At 41.2% G+C, this 18,833-nt stretch overlaps 2 protein-coding genes across 2 annotated transcripts in view; both read right to left on the minus strand.

Annotated features, from left to right (window-relative positions):
- cpxm2 (carboxypeptidase X (M14 family), member 2) overlaps window positions 1-1,918 on the minus strand; it is a 34,409-nt gene extending 32,491 nt beyond the window's left edge. Inside the window, exons 1-2 of the mRNA XM_079659462.1 lie at window positions 1,762-1,918; window positions 1,040-1,140 (exon numbers count right to left, since the gene is read on the minus strand). The gene's annotated coding sequence lies outside the window, so the exon portion shown is untranslated. The remainder of the gene's footprint in view (window positions 1-1,039; window positions 1,141-1,761) is intronic.
- Window positions 1,919-4,239: 2,321 nt separating this feature from the next.
- Window positions 4,240-18,833, minus strand: part of chst15 (carbohydrate sulfotransferase 15) — a 31,632-nt gene continuing 17,038 nt past the window's right edge. Inside the window, exons 2-8 of the mRNA XM_079656887.1 lie at window positions 17,362-17,964; window positions 15,415-15,754; window positions 11,967-12,110; window positions 8,644-8,800; window positions 7,454-7,610; window positions 5,406-5,553; window positions 4,240-4,729 (exon numbers count right to left, since the gene is read on the minus strand). Coding sequence (XP_079513013.1) covers window positions 4,530-4,729; window positions 5,406-5,553; window positions 7,454-7,610; window positions 8,644-8,800; window positions 11,967-12,110; window positions 15,415-15,754; window positions 17,362-17,793 — 1,578 coding nt within the window. The 5' untranslated portion in view covers window positions 17,794-17,964 and the 3' untranslated portion in view covers window positions 4,240-4,529. The remainder of the gene's footprint in view (window positions 4,730-5,405; window positions 5,554-7,453; window positions 7,611-8,643; window positions 8,801-11,966; window positions 12,111-15,414; window positions 15,755-17,361; window positions 17,965-18,833) is intronic.

Here is an 18,833-nt window from a genome sequence, read left to right on the forward strand (position 1 = left end):
TCTGATAAAGAACATTGCCGCATTGATATATTTAGCCATAAACAGCCATAAACAGAATTGCTAACACACTGTACAATTAGTACAGACAAAAAAAAGACAAAAAAAAGTAATTAAGCTTTAAGACACTGGACAATATTTGGAGGTAACTAGCTGTTTGCAGATGCCATCAGAATAGCTTAGCTTTGTAGACTGTGTGAAGAAAGGAGCATGGCTATCAGTGAGCTAGGCCAGAGACCATTTCATATCCAAAATATGCGTCCAAAAGAGATAAAACCGCATAGCACTGTATATCACAAACAGATGTTTGGGGCTGAACCCTTAATACCCCACAAATGTTATGCAATATATGCGAACAGGACTCTTAGGTGTACAGCCTCCGTTTACTTTGGTAAAAATAAGTGTTATATTATTGATTTTCTCGAACAAATCTCACCAATTATTTTATAAAGATCCCTTGGTTTCTTGCATTCTTTGCTAACTCCATCATCGATGCCACGGCTGGGCCTCACACAGCCACTTCAAACACTGGCAGGCTATCAGAGCACTTGGTCGACATGATGGATAGCAAGTGTTTGTTGCCTAAACTTGTTTACCCAAATCTTTCTTTTGTGTTATCTCAAGACCCTTTCCATTAATCATTGACAACAGTGAGACACAGAGCTGTGTTTCAAAAATATTTTTAATTTGAACTCAGCTTGGCTAAAAGGATCATCGGAGAGTTACGAGCAGGAGATGTGGTGATCGTGACATTTTCTACCCTGGCTGTCTTGGTCAAAGGGCATAAACTTTGGACTTAACTCAAAGACTTTTGACAAACATCCCTCACATTAATAAGCCCCTGAAGTATGATAGGAAGGAAGAGCAGTGAAGTCAAGAGATGATGAGGACTGAAAGGAAAGTGGTGGGAAAGACATTACAGAGAGGGGCCTCTCTGCTAAAGCCCTGCATCAGAGCTTATCCGAACTGACAAAAGAGAAATAGACCTGGGGACAAAGTTTTTCCTCGCCACATCCAACATCCTGTTGTGAATCCCACAAACCTCATTGTCATGCTGTAGGCATCTAGACGTCTTCTTTGAAAGCAATGAGGATCCTTACAGCAACAACAAGGATGGCAGAGCCGAGGACATCTTGAGTAAATCTGTAAAAACAGGTCACGAATATACTGTTTAATTTAACACAAAGGCTTAAAACAAACATGCATTTTGTTTGTTTGTGTGTAGGATGAATTTATTATGTTTGGTTATAATTTTTTTCATGGGATTCTTTTTTTTTTTTAAATATAGGCTTTACAGTAAAAACGTTTACATGTTATGGATATAGCCACCAGCCAAAACGTCTGGGCCATAGACCATAAAGTCTATGCCCTGGGCCCAATTACCCATAGCCTACAAATGAGTGTATGAATACAGAATTAGTTAGAGGATAACACTTCTGCCCTTTATACAGTCTCTAACAATAATTCATACATTAAAGAACAGAAGTTAGGAGGATACTTGCAGCTGCACGTAAACATGACAAACGCCACTTGTTGCGGCAGAAATCAAGCGTACCTTTTAAAGAACCGCGAGGAGCTCCATTTTAAATACATGGGACAACCGTACATAGTTATCATACTAAAGGCAACAGCTCATATGCTTACAATAAAAGCTAGCTGCTATGCTCGCATGACCTTTTATACACAGCTAACAGTTTTGCCAACAATAACATTTCATTTGATGAAGGAATAATGGCGCCTTCATTCAGGTAATGAGTAATTTACCTTGTCAGGTGTTGGTGCTATCAGAGATTAAGCTAGCTATTCATCAAACCCTACTGGATAAACTTGTGCGTGAATGTATTATCTCCTTCTCCTATTGCTGCTTCGACACAACACCGTGTATGACTGCTTCACTTCGGCAGGTTGGCATAGTTGCTGCTATGCATTTGTTTTGTTAAGTGAGTCTTGGTTGTGTGCAGTTGGTGTTGATGTGCTTGGTTAGCCATAAGAGTTAGCAAGGCTGCTATTTAAACACTTTTGCCCCACGCATCTCAATGCTTGCTGTTTTTTTTTTTTTTTTTGCAGTTTTGTGAAACGTGCATTGTGAATATTCCATGCTGTTCAATCGAGATGTAAACATTACTGCTGTCTTGCACAACATCTATTTATGTGATGATTATTGACTGGGAAACTCAACGTGGCTTTTCATCACACAGACTGATGGGTCATATTATTACCACCCACTACTGACAATTTGCCTCACTGTTGACATCCTAATTCAATCTGCCGAGCTGCTGTCTTATGGTTTACCCTGCTGCTACACTATGCATTCAACACTCATCTAAGCACATTTCCATGAGGTAGGCTACATCTGATTTTGAAATCATACAAGAAGAGGTTGATAGTACCTTCTGCAGATGTCACATCTTACTTCATGTTGCAACATGTCAGATGGGTTTATATTCATCCATCTCAAATCACTCGATAGTTAACAATAGTTGGAGGTGTTTAGCCTCTTGAGGCTGAAGGTGTAGCATATTTCTCTCATAGTCTGGGGTACCATTTGATCAGGCTTTTTCAAACCATGCTGTTGCTGCACCTGCTTCAGCTTTTGCTCTTCATATTTCATTTGATAAGCTTCCCCTCTACACAGCATCCACCTGGAGGCTCTGGTGTGATGTTCCCTTGGTTCAGTGTATTATCACTACTCCTATAGTATCATCTATGATGTTAGTGTGGGTTGTGATGAGATTCTAAACCAAAATGACAAACGTCATCACCTCTGAATCTCATTATAAATCTGTTCCACTTGAGTTGGTTGGCTGAGTGATGAACAGATCTCTCTGTCATTTGTACTTTTGGAGTACTGAAGTCAATATTCAACACATAGGCTAATTGCTAAGACAGAGAGTGGGATCTTAGACTAAATTGTGCATCGACAATTCCCTGGAGTTTTCTCAGCAACAGTAGTTGTCCAGTTTCCTGTCAGTCACTGTATTCTGATACAGCACTGACAGGGATGAAAGACGCTTGGATAATGTTTGTGAATTCCAAGGAAATTGAAGTTGGTTGGAGGCTTTCATTGAAGCAGAACCTCTTCAGCCAGCCAGATGCAACTGCAGACAATATGCAAATAATGTGTAGTCACTTTTCCTAGTCACATTGTTTTGAATTCACTAGGGATGAAGTAGTCAGCGCTGCATTATATAATTGTATGAGAGAGCTCCATTCCCTATTTTTGAGAAAAGCAACAAAAAGAACAAGAGGTCATGTTGTTAAATCATTTTAGAAAAAGCATTCTCTATGCTTTTGCTCGTTTTAAAATTGAGCCATTTTTTTTGTGTTTACATCAAACTTAATCATCCAGATGTTGTTGATTTTAGAAAAAGGTTATTTGGTTTCAATGCAAAGTCCAAACTATATATTATTTAGCAAAGTCTGCCCTCTGGTGGATAGACATTGCATTTTCCAATTGTAATATTTCCATTTTATTTATTTCAATAGTATCTCTTTAATTTAAATAATTATTGTTTTTAAACACATGACATTTATTTTTACTTAATCCTTTTATTTTTCACCCATTGGTTTCTGTGTTTCTGTCTATTTAGCTCAAAAGTCCTAAATTGCCAAGTTAATTTGAAGACTTAATGGCCTCAATCCAATCACAAACATTTCAGTTTGGCTTGCTAATGATTCAGTGTTTTCCATACCTGTTTTACAGAAGAAGGGTCAATTATTTGGAAGGTTTGATCAGTTATTACAAGGCTGCCTTTCAACTACCTGACTCACTAAACTTAATGAAAATACTCTTCATCAGTTAGAGTAGCTTTAAACATAATTAATGTGCAAACACAGCACCAGTGTCCGCAGTTTGCATTTTAATGTGTCATTTATTAAATGTAATGTTTTAGTTTTATCCTTTGCTCTTCTACAATTGGTATTAACAGTGGTAGAAATGTATGACACATTTAAAGTTGCATTGACGCGTGAATTCCACTAGAGGGTGGTGTTGTTTCACTAAACTTGTGCTCTGAGTAAAGACACCTTCATCCAGCTCGTTCCCGTACTATAAATACACTTACAAGAGGATGAATTATGATCAAGGCATACTGAACGTCTTTTATTTTATCGTATATATTCCGGATATGTCTACAAAGATGATGAAAAGAATGTCTCATCCTTTAAGTTCTGTTAACGGGCTATTCTTTAATTAATAAAACCACACTTTTGAAAGACAACACAGGACTAGGAGACCATAGCTTTGAATTCACTATTTAATTTGTACATCTGAAGGAAAAACCATCAAGATCTGCCATCTCTTACTCTCTTTTATTCACTCACTCTTTCTCACTCTCACACACACAAAATCCACACACTCTCTTGTGCTTTTTTTATATCTTTGATTCATCTCTGCTTTGATAACTTAGAAAATAATTTAAATAAAAAAACATTGATTTTCATGGGCACTTGAGAGAGATGAAGCTCAAACGAAGGGGCTGGCTGACACATCAGTGGTTTCTTCTACTGAAGTAAAATGGGGGGTGGGGTCGTCAGAGTTTAGAGTTGTTCTCCCAAAGGAAGGAGTCATTGCGCAGCACTTTGGCCAATTTCTCGTTGAATGGCGTGTAGAAACCCCGCAGGATCTCTTTAGTGATGGGCAGCATGGGTCCCAGGTTTTTGTCAGCCGGCCTCCTGGTGTTTGACGCCGGACTTCTTGTGATCTCGGACTCTATTTCTTTTGTCAGCGGCCCTGTAAAACACACAAACACTTTGTTCAACATCCCTTCCCTTTGGACCACTTCTGATTTTACCGCGGCTCTGAAGAAATGCAACAAAACTTGGATAAAGGACTCTTTTATGTCACTGTGTACCATCGGTGTTCCTGAGCAAGAGATTTGAAGCTCTGGGAGGTAATCACATCTGGGCTGATGTTGGCAGCTCTTTAAAGTCTGAGCTTTGGGGCAATTACTGTGGGATGCAGTGAGACGAGGGGGCTTCTTAACTACAGGGCAAAACTGTATTTGACTGTCGCACTTGTAGTTTACTAACTGCAATCTACAGTACTGTATACCCCAAGGAAAGGTTGGAGTCTTTGATACTGAAAGAAGGTTTAAGAAAATCCAGAGCTGTATCTAAGGGGAATGTAATTTATTTTCTAAGCCACAGGCTATACAAGACTTAACTGCTTTGAATCAACATAATGTTATAATGCAGTACATGCACTGATCAATGTTAACATATAGAACATTTGCAGAGAACCCTAATTACTTCCCTTGAGTACTTTTAACCCTACATACAGACATTGGCTGGAACACATGCATTTAACGTTATCCATACTTGTCTTTCGTGATCTGTTTTACATTGTAGTGATCAGAGTCCCCAGAGGGAGGGTAGTAGACCACGATCACATGTGAGTTCTTACTCACCCAGCTTTAGGAAGTCAAAGACTTTGTGCATTGTGTATTTCCTGTTGGAGGCGTGGTCTTCCAACCTCAGGACCAGAATCTGTTCCCTGTTGAAGACGGTCAGCCAGTCCATCAGGTACACAATGTACAGGCCAACCTGCAATCTGACCTAAAGACACAACACAGAAACAATCAATGTGAGATAACTAAACTCTGTCCAAGAAACGTCCTCCTCAGCGGAGACACACGGGGGTTTATGCATGGTTAAACTGCTTTGAGGAGATGAACAGGAGGAGGGAGGGAATTCCACCATCGTTCTCTTTCATCTCCCCCTCGCGTACGGCTGCTAAAGGCAACATGTGGGCATGAGGACATGTGCTGCTATCATGTGGTGTGAGTGGCTGAGGGATTGGAGATAGATGAAGAGAATCAGGTGCTGTTTACACAGGAACAAAACGGGTTGTATCCACTACTTTTCTCTTTCGTATAGCCCGTTCGTTCACACGAGGCCGTAACGGAACCGCGGAAAAGGACCCCTAAAACGATAACGGGTCCCAAGGTGGATAGATCTGCAGACGGAACGCTCTGGGGGGACAAACGGCTCCGTGTGTACGACGTCCTATACAATAATTTTCCTGATAACGATGAAGCCATAGCCCCGCCTCTCCCCACCTCTGCTGCTCACTGCTGTAGCATGGTCAGTAGCTACTGTCAGTAGCTACTGCTACTGACCATGCTACAGATGTTAGTGCAAAATCTACAGCTCCTCTACCACAACCATCAGCAACAAGTGGACATGGAGAACTACATGAACTACATGTTGCCAAATCCACTGCGGAGAATAAACAGAAGGGCAACCATGGCAACCATGCTCAGAGTCTTCTTCGCTGCTTTTGGTGTATTTTGTGGCGGAAGTACAGCGCCACTTACAGGCCCGGCATATGTACTACAGCGTCTCCAGTGGGTCGAGCGGTCTCGTGTGAAAACGTGAACGAAATACTTTTTTGATATCGAATTTGGTTCGTTTGCGTTCCCGTATAAATGGGGCCTCAGAAATCACCACTTGCCAGTAGACCAGATACTCACTTTATAACACTGCATGATGTTGTTGTACATCCCATTATTGTGACTTATGAATCATACATCTTTGCTTTTTCTCTGTTTTGTATATCACTGTAACAGGAATATTTTGGTTGTTGAACAAAGCAATTTGAAGAATGAAACTATTGTGATGGGTACATCTTGTTGACATCTTAAATGTATTTTCAACTCCAAAAAATAATTTGTCTGAGATTTCAGCAGAGTGTTTGCAGGTAGGGTAATTGTTGATGAAATTGATTGTTTTATTCCCTTGTGACAGTTCATTGCAAAACAGTAGGCATCAACACAATTCCTTGTAACTGGGAAAGGAATCGTTTTGTCTTCTTTTTGCCTCCTTTGCAAAACTGAAAAGGCATTCAGAACAAAGGATTACAGGCCAGCAACTCTTCCTTTGTTTAATCAATTTGGTACAACAGTGACGGCCAATTGTGTTCTCATGCTGGCGTTTATTCCTCTTTTCTGCCCGGACTTTAATCTGAGCTTAACCACTTTTATCGAGGAGCCACAGGCATGAGAACTCTGTATGGACAGCTGTAAAGCTTTTCATGGTTTAATAACTCTGAGGAAATATTAGCGGATGGACAATTAGGCCAGCGGCACATAGCGGGCTCCCTGTGGGTCGTAAAACTTGTCAGGAGGGGAGGACCTCTGAGTATGAGGCAGCCTGAAGGGGGAACCAAAAGAAGACAGTCTCCTCCTCCCTCTCTCAGCCAGTCTGACTCAAGGCACTCTGGGAAAATTTGGCCAGGGGCCGAACACTGGGACCCTCGGCTCTGCCCGGCTCTGTGTTGCCAATCCCTTTCAAAAAGTCCGGCCTGCAAGGTTTAGCATTTGCTAATGAAGTGTGCATTTCACTCCATCCGTCCTTTCCACTCCTTTTTTCTATTTCTTTCTTCCCACCAGCAGAAACGCCGGTCGCTAAAGTGTGGTTTTCTGCGGGACAAAGGCGGGAGGGAGGGGACACTCACTGGCATGGCATTGTTGACAGTAGTGTTGTAGACACAGGAGCGCATTGTGTACTCCAGAAGGCACCCCTCGATTAACTGCAGCGACTCTGACACCTTCTCGTGGAAATCCTCTGCAGACTTGTTGGCAATACCAAAGTACAGGTAGTCAGAGTAGAGCCTGCGAGGCAAAACAGACGTACGTGAACACATTTGAATAGTACAATTTCAATTTTGCACAGACATTTGATTCTTTTAAGTATTTAAAGATACATAGATTTGAAATGAAGCAGGTTTTTACCTTAAATGAAATGTAACTTCCTGCAGCTACACATCACTGCAGTTTACAGGAAAACCATACAGGATTGTGCTGTTTACAATTAAGATTATGTTTCCAGTTGTACAAAGTTAAGTAAACAATTGCCAAAGGCTGTCACTGGAACTTCATGACTTGGATGACTTTGACTGGAAAGGATAGCTATCACAGAATCAAACGTGTTTTGCATTGTAATTGATTGCCATTGAATTGATGCAGGATGGGTAGTCTCTATTAAGTCAGTTTATTCAATGAACAATATTCAAAAAGGGTGGTCATCAAATTCAGCATGACAGTTTTGAGTGGAGTGCATTTATCTCCAGCCAAATATATCAATGATGGGCAACTAAAAGGGAATAGGGGATCTGAGAGCCCGGGAACTTTGGAGCATACAAATTGCATGATATGGAGGAAGCTATTGATCCTGGGAATCACTTTTATGGCAGTATGCATAATCATTATGAATACTAAACTTAAGAGTGGTTTAATGAGAATACGGAGTAATATAAATAATGCATTGTAATAGGACATTTCGATAGGAGAAATAGAAAAAAGGAGAACAAAGAAAAGGAACTTGTCCAGACATTCTATGAAGTAAAAATCCATTTTAACAGCATAATGTAATCCTAGTTTAAACAGAATGTCTTGCAGGCATTCAGCATTAAAGATCGCCACACATCTGATTAAGACATCGTAATGAAATTAACGTGACAGGCTGATTTAAAAGGCAACAAATCTTCTGTGACAACAGCTCCTTTGTTTCCTATACAGGAAAAGTATCTGTCTGTGTAGCAGTGCATGATGGAGGCACAAAGGCAGGCTTGTCAGAGTGGTATCAAAGCTGGCATTGCAGAGCAGATCTGCAGTGAGAGTCAGTGAAAACAGGGATTACTTCTACCTTTCCACCGGGTCCCTGAGCATGATGATGAAGCGGGCGTCGGGCTGCAGGGCGTGGACGAAGTCCTGGATAAGGAAGGGAGGCTCCCCCTTTGTGGTGTTGTCATAGAAATACATCCAGGCGTTGTTATCCCACATGGTGGACGCGCTGGCTTCTCCTGCAAAATACACCCACAGTGGTTATAGTTTTATCTCCATTTGGAGTTACATTTGATATGTGTACTTGAATATGCAGGACCCATTGTTTCAGACTTTCGAAAGCAGCACTTTCTTTAATTAATTGATTAGTTCACTCAGAATATTTTTTCAGCAACTACTTTGAAAAAAAGTCATTTCCGAAGCCGAAAATGAAAAAGTGTTGGTAGTTCCAGTTAAGCTTTCTTTTCTTTTCTTATAAGAATGTGAATGTGAATATCTTTGGGTTATGGACTTAATATCCAGCCAAGCACAACATCTTACATCATCATAGGCTCTGGGAAAATGTAATGGACAATTTTTTTTATTTGTATGACCTTTTTTAGACTAAATTAGCTGATTTATAGATCAATCAGGAAAATAATGGGCAATGGGATTTTGACAACGAAAATTAAGTTGCAGCTCTAGTTAAAGCCAATTTACAAATGCACTCTTTATGCACTCTTTATGCCCTCATGCATTTCAAAGTTACGTTTCCTGCTTTTAAAAGACACTAGCAATTTAGTTTGCACACTTTTTTGTCGCATTGCCAAAAAATTCACAGGGCAATTTTGGATGATTCTTGCCATTGATGATTGAAACTTGCAGGCATTCACATTTAAAACAGCATCCTTTCTTTGCACCCTTGATTGAAGGGTGAATACCTTAAACGGGAGGGAAATTGGGCAAGTACATAAGGTATTACTCGAGGAGGACACAGCATGATCCTAACACTCATGCAACAAGTCAACAACAAAAAAGTGCAAAGAAAAGGGAGAGCAATGACTTCTGGAACTGACAGTAAAGTAACGGAAGGACTGCAATCAGTCCTGGTGCTCATAACAAGTCAGAGGACGTCATTTCTCAAACATGTTTGAGAGCAGGAATTTTATCAGGCTGAGCTAAGAAAGGATATCCAGGATTCATTAGGCTGTCTGTTCCTTCATTATGCTCTTATCTGGGAAGTGAAGCTGCGATGTATTTGGAGGGAACTCAACACGGGCCTTATCTGCCTCGTTTCCTCAGAGGAAGGGATGATTGCTAGGGCCTATTTTCTGTGATGACGGTTAGAGTGAAACAGGATCGCTGCTAATGCGGTTATGCTTGAAATGATGCAAGCTGTGATCAAGTATATTTAAAGGTCTCGGTGTCCATTAACAGGGCTCATTAGGCTCCATAGGGAGAGGCCGTAATAGGACAAACAAATGGAGGATCCTGACCAGCGTGCCTCTGGTGTCGGCCTCCTGTTGAAGAGAGTGCGAAGATTCTGCACCTTGCTGGGCTGTCCCAGAGCATGATCTGAATACTGAGCGTACCCCCCCCCCTCTTTTTAAATGGATTATTTATTTAAAGAGGGAAACAAAGCAGGGCGGCATGCTAAGCTGCGCTCAATGCAGCAACTCAGGCTGGTCTGAAAAGGCTATTGTTACAAACTTGAATCAGTTTTTCTTTACAGCTGAGCAGTTCTTTCAGGTTGTGTTTGCATGATGGGAAAAGACAGAGGCAGATGGATGGCGCTGGCAGCAGGATATGCAGATAGAGGATGGTAGATTGTAAGACTTCTGCACCCCTCCGCGGATATTATTGCTGCCCTGACACACAAAAAACAATGATTCCTTTTCTATACAGCACTTCAATGAAGTGGCTTAAGTGAAGCAGAAGGAAGTCCAGTATCATTAAGCTGTTAGAGCCTCTCTCTATGGCTGAGTCACCAGCTCTCTTAAAAAATCACCATCACTCGCCGGAGTGAAAGTGGCTGCTACGGAGCAGCTCTGGGCCTCCGCCTCGCTACCTGCTGCTTTAACAGCAGCTTTGTGATATTGCAGGGGAGATTACATTTGATGTTCCAGGCAAGTGTCAGCTTTCCCCGAGCCAAACGCTATGGGCTGCAGCCGGACCAGGGCACAGAGTTATGTCAGTCCAACTTCGTCACACAGGTCAAAGCACTGATACATGACCTGAGTAGCTAATATGATGCAGAACAGGGAGGGCAGCTTAGGCCGTCCTGACATGATGTGACACTTAACAGGAAGGCACGGATTACACTGAACAGGAAATGTTTGTGGAACTGAAACTGCCTGGAGATCTGATTAGAGAGCTTGTTACTGGTTCCTTTACTTAAATGTGTCATTCTTTAGATAATGATTCTGAAATAGAGCAGAGGTGCTTTAATGGAAGAGACATTAGAGCAACTTCCTAGAATAGTTTGCCAATCAAAGGTTGCTAGTTTCACATGATTTGTGGTTTGAAGTTGTGGTTTTTTTCAAATATGTTTTGAATTCTAGAAAAAGAAGCAGATTTGGGTTCGGATAAGAGTTGGACAAAGGTCAGTGGTTAGTTTGTAAAATAAATATTACGAGGGGCTTGTTCAGTCTTGGTTTGCCTTTTATTCAGGATCCTACATAAACACTTGAAAACTGGTGTACCGTCAATGTTTTTGGCCCAATATTAGCCGAAGTAGCCTACTAAATCTGACACACCATGCTTTTCAAGTTACTATTTTTATATGACTTGAGTGAATGTTTATGATAATGTGTATGTAAATGAGAAGACGTATCACAAATTAGATTGGCTTTATTTTAGTGCATCAATCCATTCAAATATGCCCTGATTCAGATCCTTACTCTGGGCCCAGGACATTGGAGTACCTTTTATAATAAATCTCTGGAGTGTCAGCGTTTGAAAGTTGGATTAAAACGTTAAAATCCCATTTATATCAAGGGCAGTACTTTATAAAGTGGATAGCTTTTGTATTTTAAGTCTATAAAGACGCCACGGATAGTGACTCAACCCTTTTTGTCACTAGTGACTCTGGCACTTTACCACTAATGTTCAATCCAAATAAAACATCAACAAATATATTTTCCAGAACACACATCATGTGGGTTTGAGCTTTGCACATGGGCCTTGTTTTCAGTTGCATTTATGATTGTGATGTTCTAAGTTTATACTCTGCACTTGCCACTAATTACCATATGGAAAGAAATGTTCATCCATTTGATGCTCAAAGAAAACAAGTGAATTGGTTAAAAAAATCCATTGGTAAGGAACAATTCAGATTGAATGGAATTGACTGCAAATTATTGTAATACATTTTCCTTCATTGAACCTCATAGTATTGACCGACCAATGTAAAGTCATGTGTCTTACCTACGATGATGTTAGGTTGGCTGGGGCTTCCACTGGCATTTGCTGTGAGGTTGCCCTGGATTTGGTTCGCAGCCTGATCGAACAAGTCCAGATAGTCCTCCACTGGGTACCGGTCATGGAAGCCCTCGCTCAGACGGATGATACCTGATGGAGGAAGAAGACAGGCATGGTAAATACACTTTGTGGGTTATACATGTTTAATGCATGTTAAGATTGGTTGGCAAGTTATCCGGATTCTTTGTTTGGTTGAGAATCTGAGGCATCTGTGTGTATCCATTTCGATTTTATTTGTTTTGGCGTGCCCTCTTCTCTCCACGGGTTTGATGATTACACTAAAAGTGGTCAATAGGCTTTCGTGTGGCCTTATACATTCCAAGTTTAAATCCAATCCAAATTTAGAAGGAAATGCTGACCCTGCTTATTTTTCCCTGTTTCCAGTTAAGGACCGATGTCATCTTTATGCTTCACATGCAGGTTTAGTAAATACAGTATGTTTCCTATCGGAACCATTGTGGGATTTCAGTATACTTACTGATTGTTGGGATACAGGGACTTTGGAGTCTCTATGAGACATGAGAATATTAAGGATGCTCAGGCCTCTGTGTCTTTCAAGTGTGATTTAATGGTTTTACAGTTCTTTAGTTACCAAGAAAACATGATTGGAAAACTCTAGTAAACTCTCCAAACACGCAGCATGCGTCATTATAATTTCAGAGGGGTTTACACTTGTACGACGTGTGATGGTGCTTGTGTGCGTGTCATCATTTCTAAACAGCCTGTGTTTCTTGATGGGCACTGTGTACTCCTGGCACATCTGCTTAAGATTCAAACTGCTCCTCTCGGAAAGTTATGTGACGCGCATCGCATCAAATCACCTTTTCACTGCCTCGAACGAGCAGAGCCTTGAGGGGAACGAAATAAATAAATACAAAACAAGACCATTTGAATTCAGAATGTTCTCAAAGGATGCCTTAAGAGAAAAGTGCTGATTACCAGTGCATAGCTTTAAGTGAAACACTACAAGGGACAGGGAGAGTGGCAGCAAAGATGAAGGGATGGGGAGGTGGGGAGGGGGTAGCTGAGTGGGACCTATGTCCTTAGGATACAGCTGCATTTGCTGCCCCAAACTCAACAAAAACACAAGGCAGACAAATTAAGGAAAACAACTCATCCACATCCAGCCGCTTTACACGCTACAAATAATTATCAACTCAAACTGAACACAACACATCAAATTAAGTCTTGCATGCATGCTGATCAATCCTCCAGTTTAGGTTGTGTGAGCCTCAGAGGGATTAAGGGCATAGTCAGCAAATGGCTAAACTTCAAAAGCACCATTTTGACTGCAACATTTAAGCCTCTTTCTGATATTTGCGGAAATAATTTGGATGAAATTTGGCCAATACTGTGTACGTAGTTCCCTCACAAGTAATATGCCAAAACCCCTTAGGTGAAATAAAATCATTAAGTAATTATTAGCCGTATAACTACAGGCAAACAAATATGTATGTATCAGTCATTGCTGAGCAGTCCTCCACAGTGAAAATGTAGCATTAAAAAATGGAGTTCTCATGCTGAACTGATGTGATAATGCGGCTGCGGTTTTTAAAGGAGAATCGTGAAGTAATCTAAATCCTGTACGTGCGCTTCCTTTAACTTCTAAAGTCCTTATCTAATCAGCTTCCGATTCTGTAATCAGAGCTGACTTTGAACAGTTTTGTGCACTACAGTTTAACTGCTACTCTTCACAAATGTTGAAATACATGTGTCACACACACACACACACACACACACACACACACACACACACACACACACACACACACACACACACACACACACACACACACACACACACACACACACACACACACACACACACACACACTGACACTCCTGACGCCTGCTTCTTGAGCTGTTGAAGATCCTCCATTATTCATGGATCTTAATGGCAGTTATAAAAGCAAACAACAAGCATAGTATTTATTAAGAATAAGGATTTGCCTTCATTTGGAAGCAAAAAAAGTCACCCTACCAAACCAAAGGAGCAGTTCAACAAAGCATCTGCAAGTTAAATAAGGGGGTTTGACTTGTTTTAATAGGGTTTTTAGTTTACCCGCATAGTCCTACTCCAGATCCCTCATGGCTTTTAAACCCATCTGCGGTGGTGTGTTGGTTCTTTCAACATCACAGACACACATGGTGAAGCAAACACACGATGGCATCAACGCATTTAGAAGATGCCATACTACCAAATGTCTACAGCGAGGCAGCTTTTAGCTCACGACGCACAGTTTGAGAGTTGATCTCTTTGTTTGAGAAAATGACACATTACCACCTGTTCAAACTCCATGAAGAAGCTGCGTAAACAAGGTTATGGCAGTAGTTTGTGAATGTGTCTAGGAAAAACTGAAACTGAATAATGTGATAACGCATCTGTTCCTGCTCAATTGGCAAATATTTCCTAAAACGGCATAGAATTAAATATGCCTCTAGGAGCTAGTAAAACATGCCACAGCTCCCTCTATACAATCAAATGATTGCTGTTGAATAAAATACATTTTTAACTTTTAAATAGAAGCACAAAATCCACAGAGTGTAGAAATGGAGCAGCCATAAAGCAAGAACTTGAAAGACGTTCATGGTAGAAAAGTGTGTCGTGAGGAACAAGTGCAGGAAACGGTGCACCCACACGTGTGGGTTCAAAGTGTGCGAGGAGGCTTCACATGCTGTGTTTTCGTCGTGTTGTTTTGTAAGCATTTCTACCACAGAGACAAATCTACGCACACTGATGATAGTGATGAGGAAGCAGTTAGTCTAGATTGTTGTGCGTCTCGTCCTAGTTGAGCGGTTAATGAGCACAGCCACTGCATGAGCTCACATATCAAGATGGGGAAGTTGCAGTTGTAGGATGTGAAATGATGGAGATAAACCACACAGTAGGTGTAAGCAGAAATACGATTAGCATTCAAAATGTTGAATGTAGGAGGCAATAAAGAAATGAAATACACAATTAGAGCTGTACCTGTGGAGCTTACAACTCTGTTACAAAATAAACAGTTTAACATTTTCTCACGCCCAGCACAAAAAGTATCTTGAATATTCATTGCTCGGTTAATTATGTTGCGAGATACTTGGGAGAGTACATTAGAGATACTTAATTATTGTCAGATCATGCAGGTATCGCATCCAGATAGGTTTCACATTATTATGATGATTGCAGCTGCAATTTCTGGCACATTTGATGTAGAAATATTGGGCTAAACAGCGTTAAGTTGTCAGTCAATTTGCAAATAACCTTCCCCCCAAATTAACGATTGAAATGTGTAATAAAGTTAAGGAATTTGATCACAACACAGGATCTTAACGATACAATGATAGTAGGTTGTCAATTTCATTATTTTATTTTCCTCACAGCCAAAGCAAACATACAGTTGTTGCTACTCACCAAACCTCTTGCGGGTCCACCAGTGTGGCTCCTTGAAGGTGGTGAACTTGACGTCGGGGTGCAGCCTCAGCCTGTCGTACAGGTCCGTTGTGCCACACTTTGGTTGGCCGATGATATAGAAATAAGGAAGGCATCGCATGCGGTAGGGTTTCCCATCGTGGTGAAGCACGTGTTCTCGGAAAGTGTTCCTCAAGTGCTGAAAAACTGTACGAAAGCGCCTCGAATAGCGTGCATATAAGTTTGTCCTGTATGGGTCCGAGGTGATATTGCCAGTGTATTCCTCATACCAGCAGGGGTTCTTGACACCAGGCAGGAATTTGCGGGGGATAACAGAAAACATCTGTGAAGGCAAATAAAGCAGCCAGGTTAATCTTCTGACTCACTGTACTTCCCAAATGATTCCCTACAAAGTTCAAACAAAGCCTTTAAACCCCTGAAATAAACATTGCTAAGGCTGCGTAACGAAGGATAAATACCTTCTGGGCATTTGACAGACACATTAAAGGAAGAGGTTTGTTTGAACAACTTACACAACTTTCTGGTACAGGCAACTGATTTGGTAGGTGTAAGCAAACATTGTCTTTGAGGGATCCAACCGCATTCTCATGACACGTTTATTCAGGAGTATACACTCTCTATAGGGGCAGTAAATTAGCTTTATATGTTTGGACAATTTGACACAGTGCACATTTTACATTCAGACATTATTTGTTGTTGTGTTGGCTCTGAACTTTGGAGAAGTTCACATATTTGATCTGAGATTGTTCTCTTAAGAACAATGTGGAAGTTGTAGCCATGTTTATACACCTTCCACCAGGAGACAACATGGGATAGAAAGTTAACTTGAAGTCAAACGGCTGTTTAAACACAATATGCTAATACAGCTATCTTTACTGATGATGCTCTGTCTGGCATGTACTGCCGCCAACTTCACTTTTTCCTTGTTTTGCTCTCAGTCTGGTCCTCAGCAGTTGAAACATGATCAGTTGAATTGAGGTCAGACCACTGACTTGGCCAGTCAGGAACATTCCACTGTGTGGCCATAAGAAACTTGAATCATTGTCCTGCGTTAAAAAGAGTATGTATGTGGTCACCCTGAACACTTCAACTTAATAGTTTTATTGTTTGATTTAAAATCCAATGTTCTTAATTCAAGCACATTTTTACAAAATAAAAAGTAAATTTGAGGGCAATGCAACCTACCATCTCTCCTTGATCACACTTTCAATTCAAGTGTTTTTAAGTGATCAAACGCAACAAAAGAAAATGTTACTATGACTTGTTCTCTGCCTGTGAGACACCCTAAGGACAATAAATTCCGGATCCATCCACAGACGTATTGATTCGCCCGCGGCCACACTCTCCTATTCATTAGCTGGTTCAATAAGAAATTAGTTATGTTGCAAATAGCCCTAGCCATTATCATTAGGATTAACAATTAATTGAACCAGGCTTTGAGGTGAGACGGACACGGCGAGAAAGCCACGGGGCAAATGTGTCGGAAGGCTGTTGGATGACTTTAAGCTTTAAATCCCTTCTGGAAAAAAATTGGTACAGACATATGCAATTATCTGGTGTGACATGAAGTGTTTCAGAACAGTTTTATCTCTTTATAAATTCAATTAGAAACTGCAACCAGTGGGGAATTGCAACAGTGTAGCGGTATTGAACCCGGTGTAGAGGGTGGGTAGGTAGGAATACAGATTTGAATCACCCCTCCCTTAGCATTAATTACGCTTCAAGACACATCTGTGATTGTCAATTAAAAGACAGATCAATATCACTCTGGGCCGTGTTTGTAATATGATTAAATTATAGAGATAACATTTACACTATAAAACAAATTCATTACGACATTTGAATCTGATAAAAACAAATCGATATCGATACAATTTGTGTCCTTATTATCCCATTGATTACTTTAGGACAGATATATGTTATACTCACATGTGGCTCACTGTTAACCAGTGCCTTGCGCTCTGGGGGCTGCCGACTGCTGCGAAACTCCACCTTGGACGTGATGGACTTCACCACCAGTTTGATATGTGCGTAGTCCTTGACTGAGGAGAGGTTGAAGGCAAAAGGTCCCGGGCTGACCAGGCTGCTGAAGTGGTAGGGGGAAGGGGTGAGGAGGAGACCCTTCTTGTCCCCCGTCAGGATGTATGAAGCCATGATGAGGAACATGATGGCCAGGCCGAACAGGAAACTGTAAAGCCGGATCTTACGGAAGCAGCTCAAGGTGCTCCAACGCCTCGGCAGCTCCCGTTTCACCTGCAGGACCGCAAACAGGTTCATGGGCGTGTCGTCCACCTGCAGGAGCAGCGGCCTCTTGCGGTACTCGTCCACTGCGGAGCCCAGCAGGCTGTATTTGTAGTCCATCTGCGTCGTGCTGTCAACAGCCTGCGAGTCCCAGGTGTCACAGCTCACACACCGGGGGGAGTTATGGAGCAGGAGCCAGCAGGACAGGAGGTTTTGAGCTGGGGGAATGGCTGACGGTTGATATCCATGATGGGTTGTGGAGAACAGCCCACCTCATCCACTGACGCCTGCCTATGAAAGAAAAAACACAGTCAACTGCATTGACTAACTATGAAGCAACTTTTGAACCCACAAAATGATTTCAGATAACCCTCCGTTTCCGCCTACGCTTTTCTGTGAAGTGAACAACTAAAAGTGGCGTCACATTAATTTATACTGTGACAAAGTATAGACTCATAGTCACATCCTGTTCAAATGCTGACATTTGTGTATCTGTTTCATTGGGTAATTTTGCAATTTCTTTTGCAACCAAGGCCAGGCACATTTAGCAATTTTTCAATTTTTGTTTCAATGTACTGTACATTTCATACCTCAAGTACATCTCATAATATCCCTCTGTCTCCGAAAATCCGAATTACAACATAATGCTACTTTGTGAAAGCAGACAAACGATTATATAGCTGAAGGCAATTTCCTTTAAACCTCTGTGCTTCTGCAGTTTGAGCAATATAACCTCGGGCTGAACAAAATAAAATAAATTGACAGCAGAGAAAAACGATGGCAGAAATCTGTCTGCTCCGAATATTGATGACTTAGGCTCGATGAAATGCCACTGGGAAGTGAGTAACAAGTCAAATGTCAATATGGTTTGGAAAATCTAACATCACTTTGATTGTGACCAATGGAAACAATCACATTTTGCATGGATAAACAAATTTCACTGACTTACACTTCCTGTTTTAATCAGACTGCACAGCAACACCCTTTGCATCTTCACAGTCCATCCTCTCCCCCTCCCTGTGCATTAGAGTCACAATATGGAGGGAGTGATAAGGACGAGGGATGCATTCAGCCCAGAAACTACCAGGCTACGTGTCAGACTCTCCTGAAAGACACCGAAATGAGAGATACCCGGGCTGGACCGAAGAAGGGGATTATTA

This window comes from Notothenia rossii (genome assembly GCF_949606895.1).
Source record: "Notothenia rossii genome assembly, chromosome: 11".
Classification (NCBI taxonomy): domain Eukaryota; kingdom Metazoa; phylum Chordata; class Actinopteri; order Perciformes; family Nototheniidae; genus Notothenia; species Notothenia rossii.